The 27888-nt window shown below is 39.6% G+C and overlaps 1 protein-coding gene across 1 annotated transcript in view; it reads right to left on the bottom strand.

Moving 5' to 3' along the window:
- Positions 1 to 18164: 18164 nt before the first annotated feature.
- NOX3 (NADPH oxidase 3) overlaps positions 18165 to 27888 on the bottom strand; it is a 58042-nt gene continuing 48318 nt past the window's right edge. Inside the window, exon 13 of the mRNA XM_007106249.2 lies at positions 18165 to 18291. Within this exon, the coding sequence (XP_007106311.1) occupies positions 18165 to 18291 (127 nt within the window). The remainder of the gene's footprint in view (positions 18292 to 27888) is intronic.

Below are 27888 nucleotides of genomic sequence, written 5' to 3'. Positions count from 1 at the left end.
TCCCAGACCGGGGCGCGAACCCGGTTCCCCTGCATCGGCAGGCGGACGCGCAACCACTGCGCCACCGGGGAGGCCCTGGAGAGTGTTTTGATCTTACAAATTTAACTTTGAACAAAGAAAACAGGCTATGGCACAGAGGCTTTATTTGACATGGTGATTGCTAAATGCAAAAGTCAAGTGGAAAGAGGTGGTCTTCTGAATGTAAAATTGCCTGGCTTATGTGTTGGTACAATGGCTGGGTGGGTTATTGGGCAAATACCCATGGCCAAGTGTACATAAGTAATGGGCAGAACATAGGAAAGAAGCCACTTAAAAATAATTGTCTTTAGTCACAAAAAGACAAATACTGTATGATTCCACCTATAGGAGGTGCCTAGAATGGTCAAATTCATAAAGACAGAAAGTAGAATGGTGGTTGACAGGGGTTGGGGGGATGGGAGGGAATGGGAAGTCGTTTACTTGGGACAGAGTTTCAGTTTTGCAAGATGAAAGAGTTCTGGAGATGGATGGTGGTGATGGTTGCACAATAATGTGAATGTACTTAATAAACCTGATCTACCCTTAAAACATAGCTAAGTTGATACATCTTATGTATATTTTACCACATTTAAAAATGTATTAAAAATCATTGTCTTTAGTTTATTTGGCTTACGTGTAGGTGTTTTCTGCTCGTATCAAAATCCATTGTATCAGTTGTTTTACCTTAAGAATTTGGTGAAGTATCCTCCTAGGAAATATATCTCCTGATAGTTGAAATTATTAGGCAAGGAAGAGCAAGTTGAGATGGTTACTGGAAGGGCATCCAGTATTTCAACTTCAAGATTAACTTTAGTTGGACTTCCCTGGTGGCGCAGTGGTTAAGAATCCACCTGCCAATGCAGGGGACACGTGTTTGAGCCCTGGTCCGGGAAGATCCCACATGCCGCGGAGCAGCTAAGCCTGTGCGCCACAACTACTGAGCCTGCGCTCTAGAACCCGCAAACCCCAACTACTGAAGCCCGCGCGCCTAGAGCCCGTGATCCGCAACAAGAGAAGCCACCGCAGTGAGAAGCCCACGCACCACAACGAAGAGTAGCCCCCGCTCGCCGCAACTAGAGAAAGCCCACGTGCAGCAACGAAGACCCAATGCAGCCAAAAAATAAATAAATTAAAAAAAGAAAACCAGATTAACTTTAGCATTTTCCTCAGACCATAGAAGAAGTAATTACTAAAGGACTTACTAATTCTATACTTGTAGCATATGGATCTTTGTTCTCTTCCTCTTTCTAATTTGAAACATTAGAATATCTAGGAGAACTGATAGCAATTTCATATCTCACTCAGCTTCACTCAGAATGTTCTCCAACTTGAAAATTTCATATAATTCATATGAAACCCATTTGCCCAGCTCTTTAAGTTTGATAGCTACTAACCCCTAGTATATTGAGCTTAGTTAAAACACATAGAACAGAAATCCCAAATCAATTGTGTTTTCTTAATATCCAGGCATTACCAGGCATATGTGCATGCCTTAGAGTATAGAATGTGTATCTAGGATCTGGGAAAGAACTTACCTCAACAGGAAAATTAGAAGCTCTAGTGTTTGGCCCAGGATATTGGGTTTGAGAAAATGGACATATAACACTCCTTTTCTCTTCCATCTGCTTTGAAACTAAACAATAAAGTGGAATAAGGAGCTAGAGGAGAAAATAGCAGTTTTTTTGGTGTTTTGTTGTTGCTTGTTTTTTTATAATACTGAAGAACATGGCTTTAGAGTGGCAACGTGGACTTCCATCTTGAATCTCAGAATTGGACAAACATCCACCCAATCACAGGTGACACTGCAGGCTCCTCCTGTAGGCCCAGAGCCTTTGCCAGCAAGCCTTGGCACGTGGAAAGCCTAACACGTAATGTGTTCTGCACAGGCAGAGGCTGAGCTGTCCATGCCTAAGTGCTTGCTCCTGAATTTGCCAGTAAGATAAAACAATCCTCCTTCTTGGAGAAGAGTGAGCGAGGAAGAGGAGTATATCCAAATTCACTGGTGTCCCTTCATGGTGAAGATGAGGCCTGGGCTGGGACCCTTTCCTCCTCCAACCCTCACCACCTCCAACACAGCTGGCTCATCAGTATCTTCATAGCTGTTGGCTGAATAGAGCCCAGGACCCACCACACAGACTCTTCTCTGGTCCCGTTTCCAGGGAACAGGATGCATTGAGAATGACCAAAATCTAAAAAACAACAACAACATGCGGGTTATTGAGAGCACAGGCCTCAGCAATACTGGCTTTCGCGCTTAGGCAGGGACTGGAGACAGCAGTCCACACTGACACCAGTGCTCTGGGGGGCAGCGGCCTTCATGGTAATGTTGGCAGGCATTGGTAGCAGCACTGACAGCTGGAAATAATAAAAACAATCATCGTAGTAAAAGCCAACACTAATAAGCATTTACAGAGTGCCAGGAATTCTGTTGAACAATTCACACGCATCATGTCATCCTTTAAAATTTTCTTTTTTATGAAAATTTACGTGCTAAAAAGTAGAAAGTAGAAATTAAAATTACCCATCAACCCATCATCTACGTTTATTTTTAAAACTTATTTATTTATTTATTTGGTTGCGCTAGGTCTTAATTGCGGCTCCTTAGTTGCGGCACACAAGCTCCTTAAGTTGTGGCATGTGGGATCCAGTTCCCTGACCAGGGATTGAACCCAGGCCGCCTGCATTGGGAGCACGGGGTCTTAACCACTGTGCCCCCAGGGAAGTCCCCATCATCTGCACTGGTGTCTTTTTTATCTTGGTGGAAGTACTTTAAGTTACAGATATCACGACGTTACACTCTTAAGTATTTCAGTATGCACCTCCAAAATGTAAGGATATTTTCTACATAACTATAACATCATTATCATCCTTGACAGTTCTCCAATATCTAAAACTCAGTGTATATTCAAATTTCCCCAATTCTTCTCCACAAATGTCTTTATAGCTCTTTTGTTTAAACCAGAATTAAATTGTCATATCTATTATGTCTCTTTAAATATCTCTTGATCTAGAAAATCCTCCCTTTCATTTTTTTTACAGTACAACGTTGCTCTCTCTTTTTTTTTTTTTTTAAATCATGACTTTGGCTTGAAGAGAGCAGGTCTTTTATCTTTAAAATGTCCCTCCTTCTGTATTTGTCTGATTGTTTTCTGTGGTGTCATCTAACCTATTCCTCTGTCCCCTGTACTGAAAAGCCCAATTAGATTTAGGTTGAACATTCCGGCAAGAATGCTTCACAGGCGTTGCTGTGTATTTCATTTTACGTTACATTGGGAGGTACCTAATTTCTGGCTGTCGCACCATTAGTGACACTAAAATTTATCACTGGGTTAAATTGGTAACAGTCTGATCTTCCTATGGTGGCATTTATCATCTGAGTCTCACAATTGTGGCTATTTTACACATTTGACTGGCACCTGGGCTGTAGCGTCGAACCCCAGCTTCTATGTGCTTAACCCCTCTCCTCCTGTCTCCTGTCAGCAGTGTCTTTAACTCAGGTCTGAGGCATGGCTGACCTTTTGTAAGTAAGACATGTCACCACAGTGACCCGGTACAAGAAGAGAGGAAAATGGCAGAGAACTCTTCTGAGTATTCCAGACCCATCTGATAGAAATTTATGAGAGCAAAATCAGAAAAAAAAAGTTTGTGTAAACTGGTATCATAAGTTTAAAATTTTTGTGTACATTCTTACTCGTAAGTTATTTTGGCCTGGAAAAACATGGGTAGACAAAACCAAGTGTGTTAGTAATTAGTTTCCTTCCCCCTCATGGTATAGATGTGGGAGTGAGTGGGTTAGTAGCTGCTGCCAGAGAAAGGGTGCTGGGGCTGTGTGAGCGTGAGGCGTGCTCAGGAAAATCATTTGCACAAGCATTCCGTTCTCTTAATCACATCCTACCTTGGGCCATTTGTTCTCGTCTTGTTCATGCTAAGTGTTGTTTCCCTATTTGATGGTAAGCCCTTTGAGGTCAGGCTTAGACCTTCTGTCTTTCAGCAACAATGCTTATGTGGAAAGAAGCTGGCCTTTGGAGTCAGACCTAATTAGTCTTGAATATGGGTAATTGTATCCACGTGTTGTGTGACCAGGTGCAGATGGTTCAATCTTTGAGTTGAAGTTTCATCATCAGTAAGATGAGGTAATGATACACTTCACAGAGTTTGCTATAAAGATTCATTCATTCAACAGATATTTACTGAGCATGTTCTATCTGCCAAGACCAGCTCTAGGTAGAGGGGATACAGTGTTGGTTATAAGACAAGGCCCCTGCTCTTGTTGAAATCCCATGGATCAGATGTGATAACAGGTGAAACCTTTAGCATCATTCCATGGTTCTAGCACAGAGTGAAGCTCGGAGCTGATTGTTTTCTTTGCCCTCCTCTGAGCCTTACTTCACGTCCAGCACTAGCACTAGTCCACACCGTCGGGGGGGGGTGGGGGTGGGGGGCACGGCCGGGGGGCGTCAATTATAACTTGAATTGACAAGAAAACATCTAGAGACTCCTTTATGCTGCTGAGAGTGGGATGTGAAGACAAAGTCTTCCACTCTCTCTCAGTTCTGTGGTCCAGAGTGTAGCTTTGACATGGAGAAAGTCTTAGACATAAGGAAACAGAGACTTCCTAATTGAGTGTGTTAGGATAAAAAGGTAAAAACATGTATCATCTACGTAAATAAAATGTTAATATATAGGTGTATATGTATAGATATATACACATACTCACAGACATTCTGGAGAGAGTGGCTAAATTCCTAGAATATTCCCCTTAGAAGAATTTGGATCGTTTCAGCAATTCATTTGAAATCCACACCCCCGCCCCGCAATTCTAATGATCTCTCTATCTGTATTTGTTTTGCCTGCTCAATTGGACTGTAAGCTCCTTGCAGACAGTACTGCTGCCTTACACATTATTTTGCCCAACTCATCAGCTGTGGGTATAATTCGTGCTCAGGGAGCACTTACGCCCAAGTCACAATACAGGATTAACTATTCTGAGGATGCCAGGGTCTGGTCAGCATTTCACTGTTTCCAGTGGACATGTGACTTTCATGTAAGCCTGCATAGTTCTTTGAGACTGCACTTTGGCCACTGTTACTATTCCACACCTCCAAGCGTTTTCTGCTAACGAAGCTGACTGAGCAAACCCATGGAGATATTTTTCATTTCCTTTGATGGAGCATAGTGCTCTCGTATATAAACACAATAACACAGTCACCACATACGCACTTACATTATTGTAGCGGCTGTGTACTCAGCAGTACTCCCGTCCAGGCAAGGAGCCCAGTTGTTCTATTTTCCATTCTGATCTAAATTATGTTCATAATAAAAGAGTTTTCAATCAAGGTAAATACAATTTCATCCCAGTGTAACATCTACATTCCTGCTCTCTCTCTCTTTTTTTCCCCCTTTTTTCCTTTTATTCTGGGTCACTCACCCTGCTATGCAGGAGATTCTCCTCTGGTAGGGATAAAACCTGGCTCCTCAATGAACTATAACAACGGCTCTAAATGCATCTCCTATAACACACCTCCGTGATTTGCAAAAGTGGGAAAAAAATCAAAGCTGGGAAGGTGCCACGTTAAGCCAGAAGCTAAATGTTACATCATGTAGCGCGAGGCTGGGGGAAGAGAGAACCTGCTTTTTCCTGGCAGCACAGTATCTTTGTGCTTGTTACCCCATTAAAACAATCTTTCCGAATCTGTGGGACATTGTCACCTCTTTCTTCCCTGCCACAGCAGCTGGTATTGGAGGCTGCAGACATTGCTCATTCCTTTCAAGGTTCTTAACACACGCGTGAAAAGGAAAATGAAGCTTAATTTGTTAAAAAAGAAAAAAAAAAGTGTCAGCTTACCCTCAGGCTCAGTGCAGGCACCAGGGGAAATAAAAGCAAAGATAAATGCCTCGAGGTGAGCTGGCACCAACTCTAATTCTCCACTTACTCTGCTGCTCTCCTGTATGTATCACATTAATCATGCTGGATGGAGAGACGTTTCCAAAACTTAAGCAATTTTCAAACCAAGATGCACCATTAAAAAAAATACAATAACACGACTTTATTTTGTAACACTTTCTTTGTACCAGCAGTGAATCTGAACAATGTGCTGCAGCTGTTAGTACAAATAATTAATACCTGGGTGGGGACAGGAGGGAGAGGTGGGAGGAAATTGACAAGCGTAAGAAGAAGAGGAACAGGCAGCTGCCCTCCCCTTTCTCCTCCTGAGACTTTCCCCAGGTCACAGGAGCTAGGCTGGGTCTTGCCATTCACCGCAAGGCTGAGCTCTGCCCTGGTTCCTGGACCAATTCAGACAACAGATGGGAAGAATTTAAACAGCTCCATCGCTTCATCCCATGGAATTGAATATTCCAGCTTCCCAGACCCCAGAGCCCTGTGATGTTCCTGGGCTCCTGTGTGCTCCACTGCTGAGAACTGAGCGCTGTTTTGGTTCTCGCTACCCTGCCATCCTTAGTCAAGTCCAGGCACCTCTGCCTCTACTACCCAGTCCTGCAGCCAGCACACTGATTCCTGGGTGTGAAGCTGCCTGTCGATGACACTTGCCATCCTCAGTCCAATGTGCTACCCATCTGGGATTTCTACTACCCCGGTCTACGTTCCTTCCTGGGACATGCCTATCTCTTGGAAGTCTTAATGTCCACCGTTGCCCAACTCACAGCCCTTCTTTGGGCATTACACTTTGTCTTCCTGCCCAGCTGCTCTTGCACATAGGCTGGGTCTGCCTCCCGGCCCCCAAACGGCTGTAGTTTGTGGGGTTTGTGCCAGATCCCTTCTCATATTTTCTTTCCATATTGTGCTTTTACCATATTCTGACACTTACTCCAGGGTTTGAAGAAAGTAAATGAATAGAAGCAGAGTGGAGGGTCCTAGAACTCAATACTGTGTGATGGTGGCCAAGACGGGGAGTGTTAGAAAAGGACATCTTTGTGGACTGGAGGATCTTGGTGTGTTGTCCTAAAAGTCCAAATCCCACAGTGACTGGGCAAGTGATCATGTGGGCTGGGAGATGGCAGTGGTGGGAGAGGCTAAGACAGCCTGGGTCTCTTTCATCACAGACTTCTGGAAAATTTCTAGACATCTACTGTTGAGAGACAAGCCAGGCTTCCTTGACACGGACACAATGATGAATTGAGCATGCTTTCCTGGGTTCCAGAAAACCAAGTGTTTTCAAACCCTTATCTTTAATATATGGGATAAGTGCATAAACCCTCAAGAAGGATGAACTTGGGAACCTCCATCCACTGAGGACAAGCCACATGTCCCTTGATAACTTGAGGAGTCATCCTTTGCCTAGCAGAGCAAAAAAATCTACCAAGAATGTCTTAATATTATGAAATATATCAGGTGCATACAAAATTACAGCTTAAGTAATACATATTAAAAAATCCAACTTAAGAAATAAATATTACAGAGACTATTGAGGTCCTTCGTCTTTTTCCTCTTATTAGAAACACACAGTGTTCTGAATTTGGGATGCATGATTTAATTTCTGTGCATTTCTGTACACTTACGTGCATGTGATTATGTGTGTGTATGAGTAAATAATATTGTTTTGCGTGTTTTATAATCTTATTTGAGTAGTTCCACACTATATCTATTCTTCTACACCTTTTTTTTTCTCAATACGATCTTGAGGCTTCTTCACGTCCTTCTAATTCTGGCATTGGCAAACTATGGCCCATGGGCCAAATCTAGCTGGTGGTTTGTTTTTATACACCCCTTGAGCTCAGAATGGTTTTTACATCTGTAAAGGATTGAATAATAAATCAAATGAGTAGACATGACAGAGGTGGACAAAGCCTAAAATATTTATTTTCTTGCCCTTTATGGGAAAATATTTGATGATTCTTGTTCTTTAATTTCGTCTGGGTTATTCTTATTCCTGTGTTCTTCTAAATATTATTTTTCAATAAGCCTATCAAGATTCATAAAAAGCCTTTTCAGAATTCTGATTGAAGTTACTTAGAATTTGTGGATTGTTTTGAGGAGAATTGACACATGGATAACATTGCACCTTTCTATCTGTACCCGTTATCCATTGCTGCTATAACAAATTACCCCAAATTTAGCACCTTGCAACAACATAATGCAAATTTATTATCTTACATATATATATTTAAATTAATTAGTTAAAAAAATTGAAGTATAGTTGATTTACAACATTATATTAGTTTCAGGTGTACAACATAGTGATTCAATTTGTTTGTTTGTTTGTTTTTGGCTGTGCTGCAAGGCATGTGGGATTTTAATTCCCCAGCTAGGTATCGAACCCACGCCCCCTGTGGTGGAAGTACAGAGTCTTAACCACTGGACCGCTGGGGAAGTCCCAGTGATTCAATATTTTTATAGATTATACTCCATTTAAAGTTATTACAAAATAATGGATATATTTCCCTGTTCTATACAATATATCCTTGTTATTTATCTATTTTATATCAATACATAGCAGTTTGTATCTCTTAATTCCATAACCCTATCTTGCTATCTTAAATTTTTTAAGTCCAACTCCAACATGAATCTCACTGGATTAAAATCAGGATGTTGGCAGGGCTGTGCTTCCTTCTGAAGGGTCATGGGGAGAATCTGTATCCTTGCCTCTCTCAGCTTTCAGCGGCTGCCTACATCCTTTGGCTTGCAGCCCCTTTCACCTTCAAAGCCATCCATCACATCATTCCAACTTGTTTCTTGACTCTGACTTTTCTGCCTCCTCTTCCATTTCTTAAGTCCCTTTTGATAACATTGGGCCCGCCCAGATAATCTAGGATGATCTCCCCATCTCAAGGGGATCATCTCAAAGCAACCATCATTTCATCCAGAATTTTAATTCCCCTTTGCCAAAGACCCTCACAAGTTCTAGGGATTAGGATGTGTGCATCTTCGGGGCCTTATCCTACCTACCACAAGCCATCTAGTGAGTTTTTTCTTTTGGTTATTACATTTTTAAGTTCTAAAACTTGCATTGGGTTCTTTTTGTATCTTCTATGTCTTTGCCGAGACTATTTATTTTTGCATTTGTTTCACAGTGATTGCAGTTGCCTGTTGGAGCCTTTTGATGATAGCTGCTTTAAAATTCTTGTTAGATAATTCCAACATTTGTGTCATCTTGGTGTTGGCATCTGTTGATTTTCTTTTCTCATTTGAGTTGAGATTTTCCTAGTTCTTCGTATGACAAAAATTTTGGATTGTATCCTGCACATTTTGAGTATAATGTTATGACACTCTGGTTCTTATTTAGATCTTCTATTTTAGCTGGCAGTTAACAGGTTTGGGTTCAGAACACACATCCTGGCCCACTTTTGTGGTTTGTGGTTCCAATATCAATTTAGTTTTTAAAGCCTTTGCAATGCTATTCTGGTATGCTTCACTTGTGTGCAGCCCAGAGGCCAATCTGAAAACTGGATAATATTCCTCACCAGAGTACAAGTCTCAAGTCATTTGCTGTTGATTCTGGGTGGTTTTACACGCTGGCCTTTTGGGAATTTGCCCAGGACTTTAGATGTAGATTTAAGAATCCTCTTCTTCAGCAATCTTAGTTCTGGGATACCCCCCTCCCCACCCTCTCCCCAGGCCTTTCTTCTCAGCATTTTCTAGATATTTGTTTAGTGTAGGGCAAGCATACTTGACAGGTCCCCACCACACAGTCTCAAGGTGGAGGTGGGGCAGCAAAGGGGTAACACCTCTGTTCATGTTAGTGTGATGAGGATATGGTTGATAGAGTTCTATAATTTTCTTTGTAAAGTTTTCATGTATTTTGCCAGAATTATTTATTGGCACCATATATTGTTGATGCTGCTTCTACACACTCCAAACATTAAAAAAATAAAATTGAATTTTGAGTTAAGTTGGCTAGAGATTTGGAGGATGTGGCACAAGATTGTCACATAAAAAATGTAATGGTGATTGTCCTTTCCTTAGTTAGTGGATTATTTAATTGAACAGTAAATCAAGACTGGATTGTTATTGAGCTGTTTTCTTTAAGATCAATCAGGAAGTTTTGTAATAAACTGAAGGTGTTTGGAATTGACAAAGAATTGTTAAAGCAGCTTTTCTTCTGTTCAGTCTGAGGGAGAGAACTGAGAAAAAGCAACTTCGACAGATTCAGAATTCGTATGAAAATTGATAGGGAGAACAATTTAAGAATTCAAGAAAAGAAAAAAGAAAAGGAGGAGAGAAAAAAATCCAGCACGATAATTGCTGATAGATGTATAAGGAAACACTTTAGATTATTTGGTAATAAGGTGACCTGTGTAGATGAAATGTACAACTAGGATGTCATCCACCTCTTAGTGAAGAGAAAGACTAGTTAACCTGATGATCAGGCCTTTCTTTGTGCCTATATGTGGATCAGCTTTGCCTATAAGTATGGACAGATTGCCTGAAGTTGGACTATCCATAAGCATTAACCTGGAAGTTTCTATTGTACATATTTGAGGTCACGAAAGCACTACATATGCTTTCCTGAAATGTTTTTAGGAAAAAATGGAGACATAAGATGATGAAACAGTGGTTTGGGATAGGGATTCGAGGGCATGATGAGAAAAAGAGAAGAATTAAAGATGACTCAGATGTATTTAGCATTTTTAGCATAGGCATTTTGGTAAAGGACGGTGGCATTAACTGAAACTTAAAAACATGGAAGAGCAGGATTATGAGGAGAAAAATAAAGAGTTTGGTTTTGGATATGTAAAATTTGAGATGCTTGTTATACTTCCAGTGGTGGAGCAGGCAGTTGGATATATCAGACTGGAATCCAAAGGAGAAGTCTATAATGGAGTTTTAAACTGGGAACTCATCAGCAAACAGTGTTCAAAGCCACGGCAATGTATGCGATCAGTCAAGGGTAGAGGGGAGACAGAAGAAGTCAAGAACTATGAGCAAGTCCTAGGAGACTCCAACATTTTAAAGTTGGACAGAGGACCCTGAGAAGAAAACTAAGGGGCTACTATATCACCAGAGTCAGAAGAAGGGAGAAGTAGTCAACTGTTTCAGTTGCCGCTAACAATAAAAAAGAGCTGAATTTCACATTCTGCAGGTATGTCTCTTGAAAACAGTTACAGCTGTGGAGATAAACAATCCAACTGGAGTGCGTTAAGAAAGACCGTGTGGACATTCAACCACAGAGAGTAGATTGATATTGCCACAGTCACACACACATTCACCCACAGACAAAATAAAGGGAAAATCTAATCTAATAAATTTTAAAAACTTGTGCACAAGACAAGGCACAGAGGATTCTGGAGCAGGAAGGAGACCAACAGTATGACTTGGCTTCTACCTCACTCTACTCCTCTGAAGCTTCACTCCTGAGTCACTAATACTCTTATTTCTGGAAAGAAGTGAAGAGAAAGGGTATTCTTATCTTTTTCCTCTTCCACTAGGAAGCTATGAATGGAGAGGGAAAGAAATCAATAGAGCTGACTTTCCCTGTTGGAAGAGACAGATCCAAGCTTCACACTTAACTCCCCCCAAATGGTCTGAAGCCTGGGAGTATCTCCCCATGGAAATACACTACACCCTCCCTCACCCAGTTAGTTGGAGTAAACCAAGATACAAGACAGTCAGTATACTCTGAGTATAGTCAGTATACTCAGAAGATAAAATGGAGCCCAGGAAATCTAAGATAGTCTGTACACCACCCAAGCTGAGCTTCCCTCCTCTCTTACACTCGGCTCCAACCCAGCTGCTGTTCTCTCAGATGACAGAAAAGTGGATAAAACATGAAATACTCAGGCTAAACCAAACTTTGGATGACTCACACAAAAACCTGTACGTGAATATAGTGTACATTCTGCATAGTGACTGCTAATTGATACGGGTTTTCTTTTGTAATGGTAAAACTGCTGTAAAATTGATTGTGGTGACGCTTGCCCAACTCTGTTAATATACAAAACAACTGAATAGTACACTTTAAGTGGGTTAACTTTATGGTTGTGAATTACACCTCAATAAAGGTGTTACAGTAGAGAGAGAGAGAGAGAGAGAGAGAGAGAGAGAGAGAGAGAGAGAGAGAGAGAGAGAAAGGTGGTTTTAGAGATGGCATGGAAAAAAAAATCCCAAGAAAGTATTCAAAATATGGAAGAATCAATAAAATAACTGGACAGAGTCAACTAACATGAACAAGGTAAATAAAAAAATACAAGGAGCATAGCAACTTTGCAGACGTACTACAGGAAAAAAGAGAAAACAACCATAAGAATGAATTAACCAAATCTAGTAGAAATGATAACTCAGGTAATTCCTCAATATTCCTTCATGTAATGGAGAACTTAATGAGCACATTAATTTCATAAGAAAGAGAAAAAAGACAGAATTATAAAACAACAAAATGAGATCAACAGAGATACTGCAGGTCTAAAGTAACAAAGGGCTCCAAACAGCTTCTTTACAGAACTAATTAAAAAATTGTAAACAGTAAGATTTACTGCTGAAAGCATATTCCAAGCCCATAATCTCTCCCTAAGCTGAACTTTCAAAAGTTTAAAAATGAAGAATTTTAGAGGGTTTTTCTTGGTCACCTACTTGGCAGCATAACCTGTCCTGAACAGATATGAAGTTACTTATAATCTTTATTTATCCCACTTAATTTGAATATTCATATTTATACTTTTCATTGAAAAACATTCAAGCTTTTGAGTGCTGGGTGCTGCCCCTGATTCTACTGGGAGTTTATGCAATATATGAAATATACATTTATTTTCTACAATACAAAATAATTTTGAATTCCAAAACATATATGGCTCTAAGCATTTCAGAAAGAGATTGTGGACCAGTAAGAAGATAGGAGAAGCCACAAGTAAATTAAAGAGACAATGAGATTAATTAGAAAAATTCGTATACAAGAAAAAAGATCCAGTATAGGGATGACTGAAGTCTCTGAAATAAGAAGACAAAGGAAATAGAAGTGTATTCAAAGACCTAATGCAAGAAAATTCTCCTGAAATGAAGAAAAAAATATTCAGAAGAGCACACTGTAATAGAGGAAAAATCAGTATGAAGTATTCAATACCAAAAAGTTATGAACTTCAAAGATAAAGAAGAATTATTTAGACATCTAGGCAAAAAAGGGAATTTATTTTCAAAGGGAAAAGAATGTAATTGGCCTCATACTTCACCACAGCAATATTAGATGACAGAAAACACTGGAGTAATACTGCAAACTTCTGAGGGGAAAAGAATATGGTCTAAGAGCACTAGATGCAACCAACTGTCAGTTGAGTGAAAAAGCAACAGACTGACATTTCAAATATGAACTAAGTCAGGGAATATAACACTCATGAGTCCTTCTTAAAACATATTGCTTGACAATTAATTCAACAAATTAGTCATTTAGGCTGAATAAAAACTCAAGAATAGAGAAATTATATTACAAGGAATGGTGGTGAGCAGGGAATCCATTTCAGGTTATCCCTTTTAAAGTTATTTATCGAATAATAAAAGGCTACATTTAGTCAATATTTCTTGGATCCTCCTGAACAATTCTATATGGACCTTAGAATCCCTCAATTCTAGTGTCATCCTCCCATTTTCCATATTATCGTCATCCAGTATTTTAGTTTTGCTTTTTAAAAGCATTCCTTCTGAAATAATCATTTATTTCTTTTACAGCCAATGCTTAGAGATTTTGACAAAATATTTCTCACTGTCTTTGCTCATCACTGCTTTTCGTATCTCACTAACTGAATTTCCTCCTTCCTTAAATCTATCCTTTTGTAGCTGTTTCAGTGAGGGAGATAAATTACAGGATTTTCTTTTGTTTGAAAATATCTGTATTTTGACTTCACTTTTTTAAAAAAATGATAGGAGAAGCCACAAGTAAATTAAAGAGACAATGAGATTAATTAGAAAAATTCGTATACAAGAAAAAAGATCCAGTATAGGGATGACTGAAGTCTCTGAAATAAGAAGACAAAGGAAATAGAAGTGTATTCAAAGACCTAATGCAAGAAAATTCTCCTGAAATGAAGAAAAAAATATTCAGAAGAGCACACTGTAATAGAGGAAAAATCAGTATGAAGTATTCAATACCAAAAAGTTATGAACTTCAAAGATAAAGAAGAATTATTTAGACATCTAGGCAAAAAAGGGAATTTATTTTCAAAGGGAAAAGAATGTAATTGGCCTCATACTTCACCACAGCAATATTAGATGACAGAAAACACTGGAGTAATACTGCAAACTTCTGAGGGGAAAAGAATATGGTCTAAGAGCACTAGATGCAACCAACTGTCAGTTGAGTGAAAAAGCAACAGACTGACATTTCAAATATGAACTAAGTCAGGGAATATAACACTCATGAGTCCTTCTTAAAACATATTGCTTGACAATTAATTCAACAAATTAGTCATTTAGGCTGAATAAAAACTCAAGAATAGAGAAATTATATTACAAGGAATGGTGGTGAGCAGGGAATCCATTTCAGGTTATCCCTTTTAAAGTTATTTATCGAATAATAAAAGGCTACATTTAGTCAATATTTCTTGGATCCTCCTGAACAATTCTATATGGACCTTAGAATCCCTCAATTCTAGTGTCATCCTCCCATTTTCCATATTATCGTCATCCAGTATTTTAGTTTTGCTTTTTAAAAGCATTCCTTCTGAAATAATCATTTATTTCTTTTACAGCCAATGCTTAGAGATTTTGACAAAATATTTCTCACTGTCTTTGCTCATCACTGCTTTTCGTATCTCACTAACTGAATTTCCTCCTTCCTTAAATCTATCCTTTTGTAGCTGTTTCAGTGAGGGAGATAAATTACAGGATTTTCTTTTGTTTGAAAATATCTGTATTTTGACTTCACTTTTTAAAAAAAATTAATTAATTTATTTTTGGCTGCATTGGGTCTTTGTTGCTGCATGCGGGCTTTCTCTAGTTGCAGCGAGCGGGGGCTGCTCTTCGTTGCGGTGTGCGGGCTTCTCATTGCGGTGGCTTCTCTTGTTGCGGAGCACACGCTCTAGGTGCGCGGGCTTCAGTAGTTGTGGCACGCGGGCTTCGGAAGTTGTGGCTCGCGGGCTTTGGTAGTTGTGGCTCGCGGGCTCTAGAGGGCAGGCTCAGTAGTTGTGGTGTATGGGCTTAGTTGCTCCACAGCATGTGGGATCTTCCCAGACCAGGGCTCGAACCCGTGTCCCCTGCATTGGCAGGCGGATTCTTAACCACTGCGCCACCAGGGAAGCCCTTGCCTTCACTTTTGACCAATAATTTCACTGAACACAAAATTCTCAATTGTGTTTCTTCAGCACTTTGAAGATATTACTTCAGTGTCATCTGGTCTTTACTGATGCTTCTGAAAGGCAGCTGTCCAATTTATTGTTGTTTATTTGTAAGTAACAGCGTTTTCTCTCTGGTTACTTTACAGTCTTCTGTTTTACAGTGATGCTCTGGATGTTGAATTTTCTTTTCCTTTCTCTTCCTTCTCTTCCCCTCCTTTCTGTTCTGTTCTTTTTCTTTCTCTCCTCTCCTCTTTTCTTTTCTTCCCTTTGCTTGCTCTTTTCTTTCTCATGTTTTTGCTTCTCTGTTGTTTATATATTTTCCTAGGTAAACTTCAGCATATCTACCATTTCAAAAAGTTTTAAAGAGAATTTAAATTTTGAATGTAATTTTATTTAACCTATTAATTAATTTGGAACAAATCAATATTTTTGGTATGTTTAATATTCCTATTTAGGAACATGCTATTTCTACCCATTTAAAAATCTCTCTCTGTAAATGTTTGCTCATTATCAAGTCTTCTTGCATAATTGTTAAATAAATTTATGTTTGCTACATTTTCGTTTCTATTTGAATATAGTATTTTCTTTTTTAAAAAATCCACATTTCCTATTTTGATTATTGCTGCATTAAAGAAATCTACTGACTTTTTTTGTAATTTTTCTATCTAGATAGGTCAGATTCTACATAGTATGTAGAGAAGTAACCTAAAGCTCAAAACTAAAAAGGGATGCAAACAGCAAAGATTTTTAAAAATGCAGCAAAATCTTTTTTTTTTAATTTTATCTTTTGAACAGTTTTAGGTTTATAACAAAATTAAGAGAAATGTACAGAGATTGAAATCTACTTTTAACGACAAGTATACTTATTAGACAAAATTAGTTGACCAGAGAGTGCATTTTATTTACAAATAGACAGGGAAAGAAAAGTAATAACTGAATCTGATCAAGAGAAAATCTTTTAATATATTTAATTTTCCTGCTAAAGATTTAGATATATACATTTGACTGCAGAAATTCCTAGTTGCAAAGCCTGAATCAAGTTTAAATGGAGAAATAAATAGACAGAAAGATTGGGTATATTAAAATTAGTGGAGTTTGAATAATATTCACCAAGGAATACTTAAAGATACTAATAAATTCCAATGCAAAATAAGTAGAAATAATTCTTGAGACATCAGGGAATATACCCAACTTTTTTCCTAGACTATAGTTAAGTATCTACCCTAGAGATTATAGAATCAACACTAATATCTGAGGATAAAGTAAAAGAAATGATCAATTTATAATTTAGAAATACCTGAAAGAGCTTAAGTGGTTACCTGACTTAGTAAAAACAAATCATGTCAGACCAATTTAATTCTGTTCTATGGCAAAATGGCAGTCTACAAAGATAAGAAGCATTTGTAAAACAGTCTATCTTAATTTCAGTAAACGCTTTTGTTTCATTGTATATGACATGTTATTTTTAAGCTAAGAAAGTATAGGGTGACGTGCCATTCTCAATGGCTAGTTATTATTAACACATTCCCAAGCGGGTGCTCACATTAACAGGCAGTTACAAGAATTCATGCTGGAGTTCTTTGGATTTGATAACTTGAATCTAAACAAAAGAATCTAAACTTGAACATCTAAACAAAAGGTTTGAGATATCACTAATTAAATCTTTAGATATTACTGAGCTAAATACCAGTATTAGTCACTGGTGCTAGACTTGAAAACAATCTCGAAATATTAGAAAGAAAAGTTCTAAAAAAATAATTGATAATAGTAGAGAAAACTATATGCTATGAGGATTATTTTGTGAACACTTTGGGGGTAAAAGAGCTGCATGGCATGGAAAGACTGGCTCAGTGTGAGTGTAAAAAAAAAAATCCCAGTACGTTTGTGGGGCAGAAGTTGAGCTGGGGTATAAGTGTCAAGATGATCATAGATCAAAATGTGATAGTAATGAAAAGTATTTGTTAAAAGAGAGTGAGAAAGAATGTGGAATCAAGGAAAGAAGGAAGGAAGGAAGGAGAGGCAAACAGAATTTAGTCCTATTGAAAAGCATACGTCACACAAGCTCTAAAAAAATCACACTTCTAGCCATTACTAGTCAGGCTTCGATTAGAACGTGGTCTCATTTCAGTCCACACATTTTCAAAGGATGTGAAGAAACGAAAATGGATTTGAAGAAGGGCAACAAGAATGATTGAAGTGCTAGGGTATATATCCTAGGCTGAAAAGTTAAGAGTTCAGTATTGTTTGGACTAGAAAAGGGATAGGTAAAGGATGATTTTATTATCATTTTCAAGTATAGAAAGGATTTTTGTGAAAGATAACCTCCATTGGTGATTTCTCAGATCTATAGAGGATGAAAAAAAGCACAAAGGAGCTTAAGTTTAAAGCAGAAAAGATCAGGTTTGGATACAAGGCAGATGTCTCTGCCATCAGGGAGATGAAATTTGAAATGACTTCTAAAGGAGGCTTCGAGCCAAGCAGCCATGCTGGTCTCCACTTGGACATATTGTTAAGCATGAAAACAAGCTTGGGAAAGATGACCTATATCAGGGCTCAGCAAACTACCTCCTACAGGCCAAATCTGGCCCACCGTTTTTTGGACAGCCCATGAACCAAGAATGACTTTTACATTTTTAAATTGTTGAAAACGAATCAAAAGAAGAATATTTCATGACGGAAGAAAATACTGTGAAATTAGATTTCGGTGTCCATAAATAAAATTTTGCTGGAACACAGCCATGCCCATTTGTTGAGGTCCTGGGGCTACTTTGGTGCTTGTAATGGCAGAGTTGAGTAGTTGCCCCTGAGACCATGTGGTCCACGGAATCTGAAATAATTATTACTTGGCCCTTTATGGGAAAAGTTTCCCGACTCTTGGCCTATGTGATTGTAGCCACTTACACAACATGTGGATTTTTTTCCTCCAAAGTCTAGAAGCTTTCTCTGTTATAATGAAAATGAACGCCCCTGGGGTCAGCTGATGAATATAAGCGGCACATTCTTTGAATTATCTTTGAGAGAGCTTTGGGTCCACAGAAGAACACGCCAATGTTACTGCTGCAATAGAGGTAAGACAAGGGTAGAACGTGTTACACAGGGCAAGGCCATCCAGAAGCCAAGACAGAATGATACAGTCAGTGAGTAGCTGCGGTTGTAACTTTATGTATTTGTTTTTCTCCACCCACTTCCTTTTTTCTTAGACTCTTTTCTCCTACTTTCAGTATCACGTTCTCCCGCAGGTTCCCTGTGTCCTGTTATACCCTGCATCACACAGGCAGGTGAGACCAAGAAGACTGAGGCTGGCAGGGGCCATGAGGGCAGGTGAGGGCGTTTCAATATAGAGGTGATATCGCCTGGAGTTTTGGTCCACCTCTTGGATTGGTGATTAGAATGTAAGCCCCCTGAGAGCAGGCACCTGGTGTGTTTTACTCATCACTGTAATCCTACCGCTCGGAATAGTATCCAGCATACAGTAGACACTCCATATATGTTTGTTGAAAGAATGAATAAAGGGCTCTGCTCATTATTATCTGCGTGGTCTTGAGTAAGACTCTAAACCTCAATCTCCGCATGATTAAAGCCAAGATAATAACGACTACGTGGTATGTTTTATCCAAAGCAAAATGAGATGATGCATTCCAAAAGGTTTTAAAAGTGTTAGTTATTACTATTATTCAACCCTGCCTCTTCACAGTTGATAACATTTCCACAAAAGTTCTAGCAACGTAGTTTATTTCTCCCTTTGGAATTACTTTACTTTTCAAGGAAGATCAAAAAGAAGAGGTGGAAAGGAAAATCACATCGCTGAAAATGGAGTCACCCCAAAGCTGTCATCTCTAATTATGGCATTTCAGAAAACAGTGTTGAAGAGGTGTGTTTGCATATAGTGACTATCCCAGGGCTGCTCAACTCCCTTGTAAACACAACTGCCAGCTCTCGTTCCATATAAACAATGAGTCAGCACCAGGATTCAGGTTGTCTCTGGAAATCGGGAGGGGCTGGTCTCTATCCGGACTTGTAGAGACCATGTTTTCCCCTTATCTTGCTTTGTACTATTCCTTGTAGTATTTTTGCAGTCTCTGGCACGAACTTAATTAGTTGCTCTAGTCTGGATCAAAAGTTCTCATACTTTGCTGTGCATAAGGTTATCTAGGCAGATTATTAAAACATACAGTCCCAGGCTCGAATCCAAGGAATGCATTTTTAGCAAGGCCCCCAGGTGACATTAAAGCACATGGCACTATGAACTACACTTTGAGAAACACTGTCTTAGAGAAATTCCTCGGACTCCAGGACCAGCTCACTACACCACCTTTACCTCCTCAGACCGTTTTTGTTGGGAAATGCCTCTATAGTCTCATTCTTCTTAGCTTGTATATTAACATGATTCCCAGCCATGTATTGAATCCACATTTAATTAAGTGTTCCAGGACCATAATATCCATGGTAGAAATTGATGGTTCAATTACATTTCAAACTCTAGCTTCAAAGGAACTTATCAAGTGGATTCATTTGTAAATGACAGTATGTTTAAAATGTATAAGGATTATTTTTAAAGACATCATTCCCATGGCTAAATTTGAGAAAATACTTTTTCGGAAAGTATTGCCCACTGGAAAAATTATGTTTATGACGTAATGAAGCACTTTCAAGGTGTTTATGGAAATATCACCCAACGGTTAAGAGTGCTACTGGTCAAGAGGGAAGAGATATGGGAACATATGTATATGTATAACTGATTCACTTTGTTGTAAAGCAGAAGCTAACACACCATTGTAAAGCAATTATACTCCAATAAAGATGTTAAAAATAAAAAAAAAAAAAAAGAGTGCTACTGGTTCCACCACTTCGTTGCTGGGAAACTTAGGGCATGTTAATTCATCTCTTAAACGCCACCCCCCCTTTCTTTATCTCTCCATGGGGACAGTTCTATGCCAAACTCCTAGTGCCTCTGTGAGGGTTAGACCAGACTTAGCACATGGTGAGCTCTTGGGAACCGTTGTCTTATGTTATGACCCACACGATGTCTGCCTGCTCCACGAGGCTGACCACAAGTGCGATGTGGGCTGTTAACCCAGCAGTGATTACAGACTTCCTGGATCAGCACTCTTGCACTAGGTTTTTTGAGTTCTGGACTGCAACATTTTGAATGATACACGTCAGGCAAAACGCTTCCCAGTGGGGAGTCTGCTGACCTGAGGCATCCTTGCATCTATATTCAAAGACATTGTTACGGGTGGTGATATTTTTCCATTAGTGTAGGCGTCACCAAAGAGATTGCCCACTGGCCCATTCCCAACAGGCTAAGATTGCCCTTTCGTCTGCAGCCATGGTGACTGTTTGCGGATCGTGAAGATGCTCTTTGATGCTCTGCCTTTAAGACTGCATTTCAAAGGATTCTGATTGCTGGCTGCCAGGTGTACCACTGGTGTCCGCAGCAGTTCACAGTCACCCTGCCTCTTGTGAAGTTGTGGCTACTACATTACACAGCTGAGTACACACGTTTCTGTATTTATGTAACCGTCATGGTTATGCAATGACCAAAAAGTCTCACAAAGGCCGTTTATTATCTACCTTCCACCAAGGCAGAAAGGCCAGTGGTTCACTAGCTCTCTCTGCATCACTGTCCCCACACATGGCATTCTTTTGCTTGTCTTGCTTCCCCTCCTCGGCGTTTGGTTTCAAGTATGGAGCTTTCTCATCATGAAGGCTTACTGTGAAGCATGGAGCTGAGAAGCCCCACAAAGTGGTTAAGGCACAGATGCGGCAGATTTTTTTTTTTCTTTTATGAGGAAACGGACAACTGCAACAGAACCCTAATGGGGTTGGTAAAGAAAAAAATTCTTCTATAAACTTTAATTATCCACGATTGCTCAGAATGGAAAAAAAAAAGCTTCTCTCTAAAAGAAGTATAAAAACACAAGGCATTATTCTTCAGTTTACAGCCTGCAAGCTGCAGAGTTTGCACACACGGGAGGCACTGGATTAGGGACAACATTAGCGGCATTGATCAGTCTGGGCTGCTGACTTTCATGGGAAAAGGACAAATTTTACACAAGCTGCAAAGATGGTTAACATTAACAGCATTATTTTTAGCTCTCATAAACAATAACGAAAATCCTCCTGTCCCCCTCTGTTTTGCTAAATAACTATTGTGCTCTTTTTCCGTGGGCTTGATGCATTTTTCAAAACAGTTCAGCGATGCCATGCCTGAGAGGCAGCCAAAATGTCACCTCCCAGGAGATTTCCGCCCAGCAGATATATGGGAGAGTGGGTGTGCTTGGGAATAATCCCACCATCTTGCTGGCTTCCCAGGTTCTGCTGCCTTGAGCCTTTGCTCTCTTTAAATTGTATGTTTTGTTTTCCTGTGTTGGCTTTTATGCTTGGTAAGTTATAGCCCTGTAGGGGCAGACCCTAAACCCCATTTTTAAAAAAATCAAATTACTTTATGCCCTGAGTGCATTCTGCAAATAAAATCGATAAACAGAAGCTTCCCATGGATTTATGGAGGCTTAGAAAGAAGACAACAAGAGCTACAAGCTCGGTATCAGACAATGGACACAACTTCTGGTTAATCTTTCCTAGAGAATGTTTTTCATTAGAAATGCCTCCAAATGATTCAACACATAATTATATTTTGTACAACACCTTCTTTTTCATAACCACAGATGATAATTGTGTTGGCCTTTCTTTTTTTTTTTTAAACCCATCTCCCAATTGATTTGTAGCAGCCTGCTCTACTACTTTTCTCTGCATCCTAATTACTCAGTTGTTGATTAGGGGCTACAGGCGTCCCTAATGGTGCTTGCTCACGGCTGAGACACTTCTCTCCCTCTTCCCGCCAACTCCATCTTCTCTGGCGAGTCAGCACTCTTGTCCTAGCTTCCTCATCCCTCTTGGGGTCCCTTCACTTGCTGAAGCTGGTTACTGTGCTTGGCTCTGAGGGGCACAGATAAAGTTGCTGCCCTTGCGGAGGTCACGGTTAAAGAGGGGAGAGAAATGAAAGCAGTTGACTCGTAGTATTGGATCCCTGGGAATGGTAGAGCCATGTTTCTGCCAGTCTTGTCCCCTCCCCTTCTCTGATAAAACACGAAAAAATATACACCTTCACACTGAAATACTTCACCCAGAAATATCCAAATATTTTTGCCATAGCTAATGATTTGATAGATAACATCACCGAAGAAAATTTGCAGAATAGTGATAAATCCACCCTGTGCTCACCCACCCCCCTAATCCCACCTGTCACAAATGGAATAGTGCCAGTAATTTTCATCGAATCTTCACTTGATTATAACTGGAGGGCTGGATGTCCTCTGGTGCAAAGGTATATTTACGTATGCTAATAATATCCAGTCATAAGTTTACGGTGGCTTTCTTTTTCTTATGAAGCTATAATTTATTTTGTGTGGGATTTCCACTTAAGTCTATTTCTTTGAATATTCTGAACAATTTAGTCATGTAAGGAATGTTTAGGATATCCTTTTAGATAGGCAGACTTGTGTGCTATAATCAGAATGTTAATTTCTTAAAAATATCATTTGAAAACATTTTGCACATATGCACGTACAAATGAGAATTGGAGGGTGTGCACACAAGCAAATGTGGTTCCAGATGGACACATTTACTCGATTTAGTATAAAGGTATTTTTACATTTCTGAAAACAATGGGTGGTCTAAAATACATTCATGCAGCATGGATTAGAAGCTCCCAATCTTATGGTAAATTGGCACCTTCCTTCACAGTTGGGCTGGGTTGTGCTGTTCTAACAAATGGTAGTATTCTTCTTTATTTTTTCCTTCAAGAGAAAAGAAACACTTCTACTGAAGTTATGAAAAAAATGGCCAAACCTTCAAAGTTTTTATGGTAATTAGTTGCATAAAGTTTTATGCCTAAAAGGCATGGTGAAGTTATTAGTAGATAAGTCAAAAGTGGCAAACTATAAATATTATGTGAAATGTAAGATCGAAGATTGAAGTCTTATGGAATCATTTTATTCAATTAATTAAAAACAACTGATCTACAAATCCAGAAGGCTGGGTACACACATAATGTGTGTTTATCAAAAAAGTAGCTAGATGTGATAAAGATATATTTGTTTTCATTCTGTCTACCTTCTTGGAAACGATTTCTTGATTTTTCTGAACATTTGCCAAAAGCTTGGGAACATATTGAGAACATCTACAAAAAATGAAATATAACTTCTATTTTTGTATAAGATACACATTTCTAAAGATTAATAAGACATAGGTATCAGTGTATGTATTGTATATATTTAATTAACCTATTATATTTTAATTAAGACAATAATTTCCTTTGTTTTTGTGTTTAAAGTAATTTTCTGTGCTTGTCTAAATTAAGCAATATACAACAATTGTCACATGTGTGTGAGTTTGGCCATATCAGTAAAAGACTTACTTTTTACATATCCACTTGCTATTTATTGATCTTCTTTAAAAAATATACTTGTGTTTTTGTAATACAGCTGATACAATTATGAAAATTAATTGCACATAAAAACAACAGAATATACTTTCTTATTTTCTACTCTTGGTCTTTGATCTCTTTTAAATTTTTTCTTTCCCTTTCCTTATTTGTTTTCATTTTGATGCCCATCAATTTGTTTCTCTATTACTGTTATTATTGCAATTTTCTGCTTCCTTTATAGCGTGCACTGTTCTCTTTGATCTGCTTCCCTTTAAGCTTTATTTTTGGTGCTGTTTTTCATGTTCTGTAAAAAAACATTTCTGCCCCTCTTCCCTTTTTTCTTTTGATTCAACTCCTTCTTCTTATAACAAGAACAGAGTCCAGCTTTAAGTGAACAGGTAAATGTTTTTAAAGAGTAAGCCCTAAGAATCCTTGGCTTCATGCTGATGAGCAGAAATGGTTGAGAGCCTATTTCAAAGACCCTCAAGAACAAAGAACCTTTTCTGAGGCCAAGAACAAATCCACCAATTCTTTATGGCCCATCTTTGCCAAAAGATCTGAGCTAATGACAGGACAGACCTATCTTATAAGAGTAGCCAAGAAGGCTTGGGAGGGAACAAACATCTCCTTGACATAATCAGGGGAAAACATACCGTTTATCTCTTTAATAACCATCTTGAGGAAAATTAATGTGACTTTGTCCTTTGTGCAGAACAATAATTGAATTGTCTGTTTTATTTATATCTGGACAAAGGCCAGGATATTGAAATACCTCTCAATATTAGATTTTGTATTTTAAAAATTAGATTCTATTGGCATTCTCTTTCTGAGATTTCTTCATTAAAAGCTTCATTAAGCATAAATCTTCTTTACACAGCAGAAAACAAAATTTTAAGGAGGACATTTAAATGGTCTTTTGGAAGAGTAGTGCTAAGCCTTTTACTGGTGACTTGTCTCTTCCCAGGGATCTGGCATTCCATGGATAAAACGATAATTGATCTTTGCCTACACATGTCTGATATTAATTACATTGATAGTTGAAGCTATATAACAGGTTGCAGTGTTCTAGAGTCTAAATCTATTACAAATACACTATTTTTAGAATTTGGGGCTAGGGAGTATGATATAGAGTCTTGATTCAGTGACATCCAAATCTTGGGGCATTCTTCTACTCTGGAAGAGATGAAGTCATCCATTAGGAAGAGAGACTTTCCACAAGTTTTCAGCTGTGCTGAAAGATTCAACTGGGCTTTAGGTACATGTACGTACTACACTTTGCTTACGGCTTTTGAAAAGGAATGAACACACTCCTCACAAGGGCAATGAGAAAAGTGACAGCTATATAGTTTTCCCACCTTCAAACTCTTCTCTACTCCTCGCTCCCTGCAAAATCAGACAGACTCACTTTTCAGCACGATGCAATACAATTTTGGAGACAGAGTGTGTGCAAACTCAGTTCCACTCTCGGTCTCTTTTTTTTTTTTTTTTTTTTTTTGCGGTACGCGGGCCTCTCACTGTTGTGGCCTCTCCGGTTGCAGAGCACAGGCTCCGGACGCGCAGGCCCAGCGGCCATGGCTCACGGGCCCAGCCGCTCCGCGGCATGTGGGATCCTCCCGGACTGGGGCACGAACCCGCATCCCCTGCATCGGCAGGCGGATTCTCAACCACTGCGCCACCAGGGAAGCCCCACTCTTGGTCTCTTGATGCTGTGTTTCTGGCTCACACCTTTCTGAGGGAAGGGAGATAGTTAAATGGTGTGGTCTGAAAGGCCTTCCCACTCGGCTGCAAACTTCATGTGTAACACAAATAAACAAATACAGTGTGAGGAGTCAATGAAGGACGATCATAGTAAAGAGCAGTCTCATCTATAAAAACTTAAAAACCAAGATATCTGTGTCCGTGTCAAAAGCCTGCAACATGGGAACATTCACCCCATGATAACTGAAAACTGAGTGTAAAACATTTATCAGATGAATAGATTTTTTTTCCAAAAGGAGAAAATACCAATGTGATTGTGACATAGAAGCTTGTGACATTTTGTTAGTTTTCGACCTATAATTTTTAAAGGAAACTGCAGATATAATCATCCAGTCTCTGCCTCTGGACAAGAAGTACTGGATGGGTGTGAGAGGAAGGGTGACTTTCACGGCTCAGAGGAGGCTAGGAGTCTAGGAGCCAGGACTGGGTGTTGAGTAAGGAGCACAGAGGAACTGGATTCTGAAGCTCCAGAAGCCGGGATGGGTTCAAAGCACCACATTTGGACAGATGGAGGGCGAGAATTGGATTCTAGACCAAATGTCAGCAAGAGTCAAGGCAAGAGGTGAAATGAAGCAGCTGGGTTTCAGGAGTGGTGCCTTCAGAGTCCCAAGGCCACTTTCACGGGGCTTGGCCAGCTCTTACAGGGCATCTGAAGCTGAGCCCGAGGTGAGGAAGAGGTAGTGCAGCTGGTCCACTCGTTCCTTCCCTTAACCCTGAAGCCAAAGGTTAAGCTTTTCTTGGCCTTTCCCTTTGGAAGTCTTTTATTCTCAGGACAATTCAAGATCAGGAGTAAGTCCGCACAAGCACTCCTTCTGTCTCTTCCCTGGGCTGACACTGGCATGGTGTGGTCAGGGGCTCAGAGCCTCCGCAGTGAACACTGTTTGGGGTCCAGGGTTTCTCCCAAAGGCTGCCTGGGCATAGGGTGCAGAAGGGTTGGCTGGGGGGCCTCACAGCGCATGACAGTTTAGGTCAGAGTGAATTCACACAAAGGAAGCCACTGGAATTGGATAGGTTATGAACCTTAGGCAGCCATCTGGTCCCTCCTGCACACCTCCCTCCTCACCAAACCTCCTTCAAATAGCTGGTCCAGGGAAGTCTAACAGATTCAGTGACAATTTTTTTTTTTAAAAACTAGAATAGTTCTGGCACAAAGAGAATATAAGAAAAAGTATAAAACAGCATCCAAACTGACCAAAAGAGGAATAATATTCACCAGAAAAGTATTCCAGAGAGCAGAAAAATGCTAGGGAACTACAAAAAGTTAAATGAAGCAATAACCTCTGTGAAGGAAGGCCACAAAGCATCAATGCCAGAACTGGGGGGGGGAAAGATGTGAAGACAACAGGGAAATCACAGGAAATGAGAAATTAGTCAGAAATAGCTTAGTCGATTTTTTTTTTACTGTTACTCGTTCAATACTGATAAAATGGATAGAAAATGGGTTCTACAGAAGACCTAAACAACATGATTAATAAAATAGTGATGAACAATATATAGTGAACTCCATAACCTGCAAATAGACAATATAATTCCCTACCCTCCAAATACTGTGGTTCTTGGAACTCTCATCCATCTATATTTGCTTCTTTCTCCATCTCATCTAGTTTCATGGCCCCAAACACAATTTATATGCTCACACCTCCCAAGCATGTATCTCCAATCCGAACTTCTCCTGTGAACTCCTGACTCATATTGATCTGCCTACTCAACATCCCTGCCTGGATGTATAACAGGCATCTTAAAGCTAAACATGTTGAGAAACTGGACTCCTGACATCCCATGCCTGCCAACCACTCCTTACAGCTGCCCTCATCTCGGCTGGTGGGAACTCCATTCTAGCTTGGGCCATGTTTCCCATCCAACCCATTAGCAAGTCATGCTGACTCTACCTTCAAAAAATATCCAGAATCCAAAGGCTTCTCAGTACCTCCACTGTAGCCCCCCCCAATCCAGGCCACCTCCTCACTGGCCTCTCCATTTCCGTCCAAGGACCCTTACAATCTTGTCTCTTATAGCAGCCAGAGGGATCCAATTAAACATAAAATGGATGGATTATTTCACTCTTCTGCTCAATCCTTCAAGTAGCTTCCCCTCTCAGAGTAAAATCCAAATAAAATGACCTGTACTGTTCCCTAGTTGTCTCTCCTAAATGCCTTCTCCTGCTACTCTTTCATTAAACCGCTGTGTTCCACAACCTCACTGGTCTCTTGGATCATGCCAGGAACAGTGTATCCTGCCTCAGGGCCTTGGCACGTGCTGCCCTTTTGCTCTTTCCCAGTTGTCCACGTGGCACACTCCCTTGCTCCCTCCAGGACTTTCCTCAAACGTGGAAACTATTCTTTAAACAAAGGCAATATTAGGACAGGCTGCTTTCAAGATCTGTAGATGACTGGGTTCAAAACAAAGACTGATTTAGGCGATATATAAGAATAACAATAACTATTTATATTAGTGCTTGGCCCTTTACG

This window comes from Physeter macrocephalus, chromosome 10, assembly GCF_002837175.3.
Source record: "Physeter macrocephalus isolate SW-GA chromosome 10, ASM283717v5, whole genome shotgun sequence".
Taxonomy (NCBI): Eukaryota; Metazoa; Chordata; class Mammalia; order Artiodactyla; family Physeteridae; genus Physeter; species Physeter macrocephalus.
Note: the sequence above shows the minus strand (reverse complement) of the source record. Positions and strands in the feature narration are given on the sequence as shown.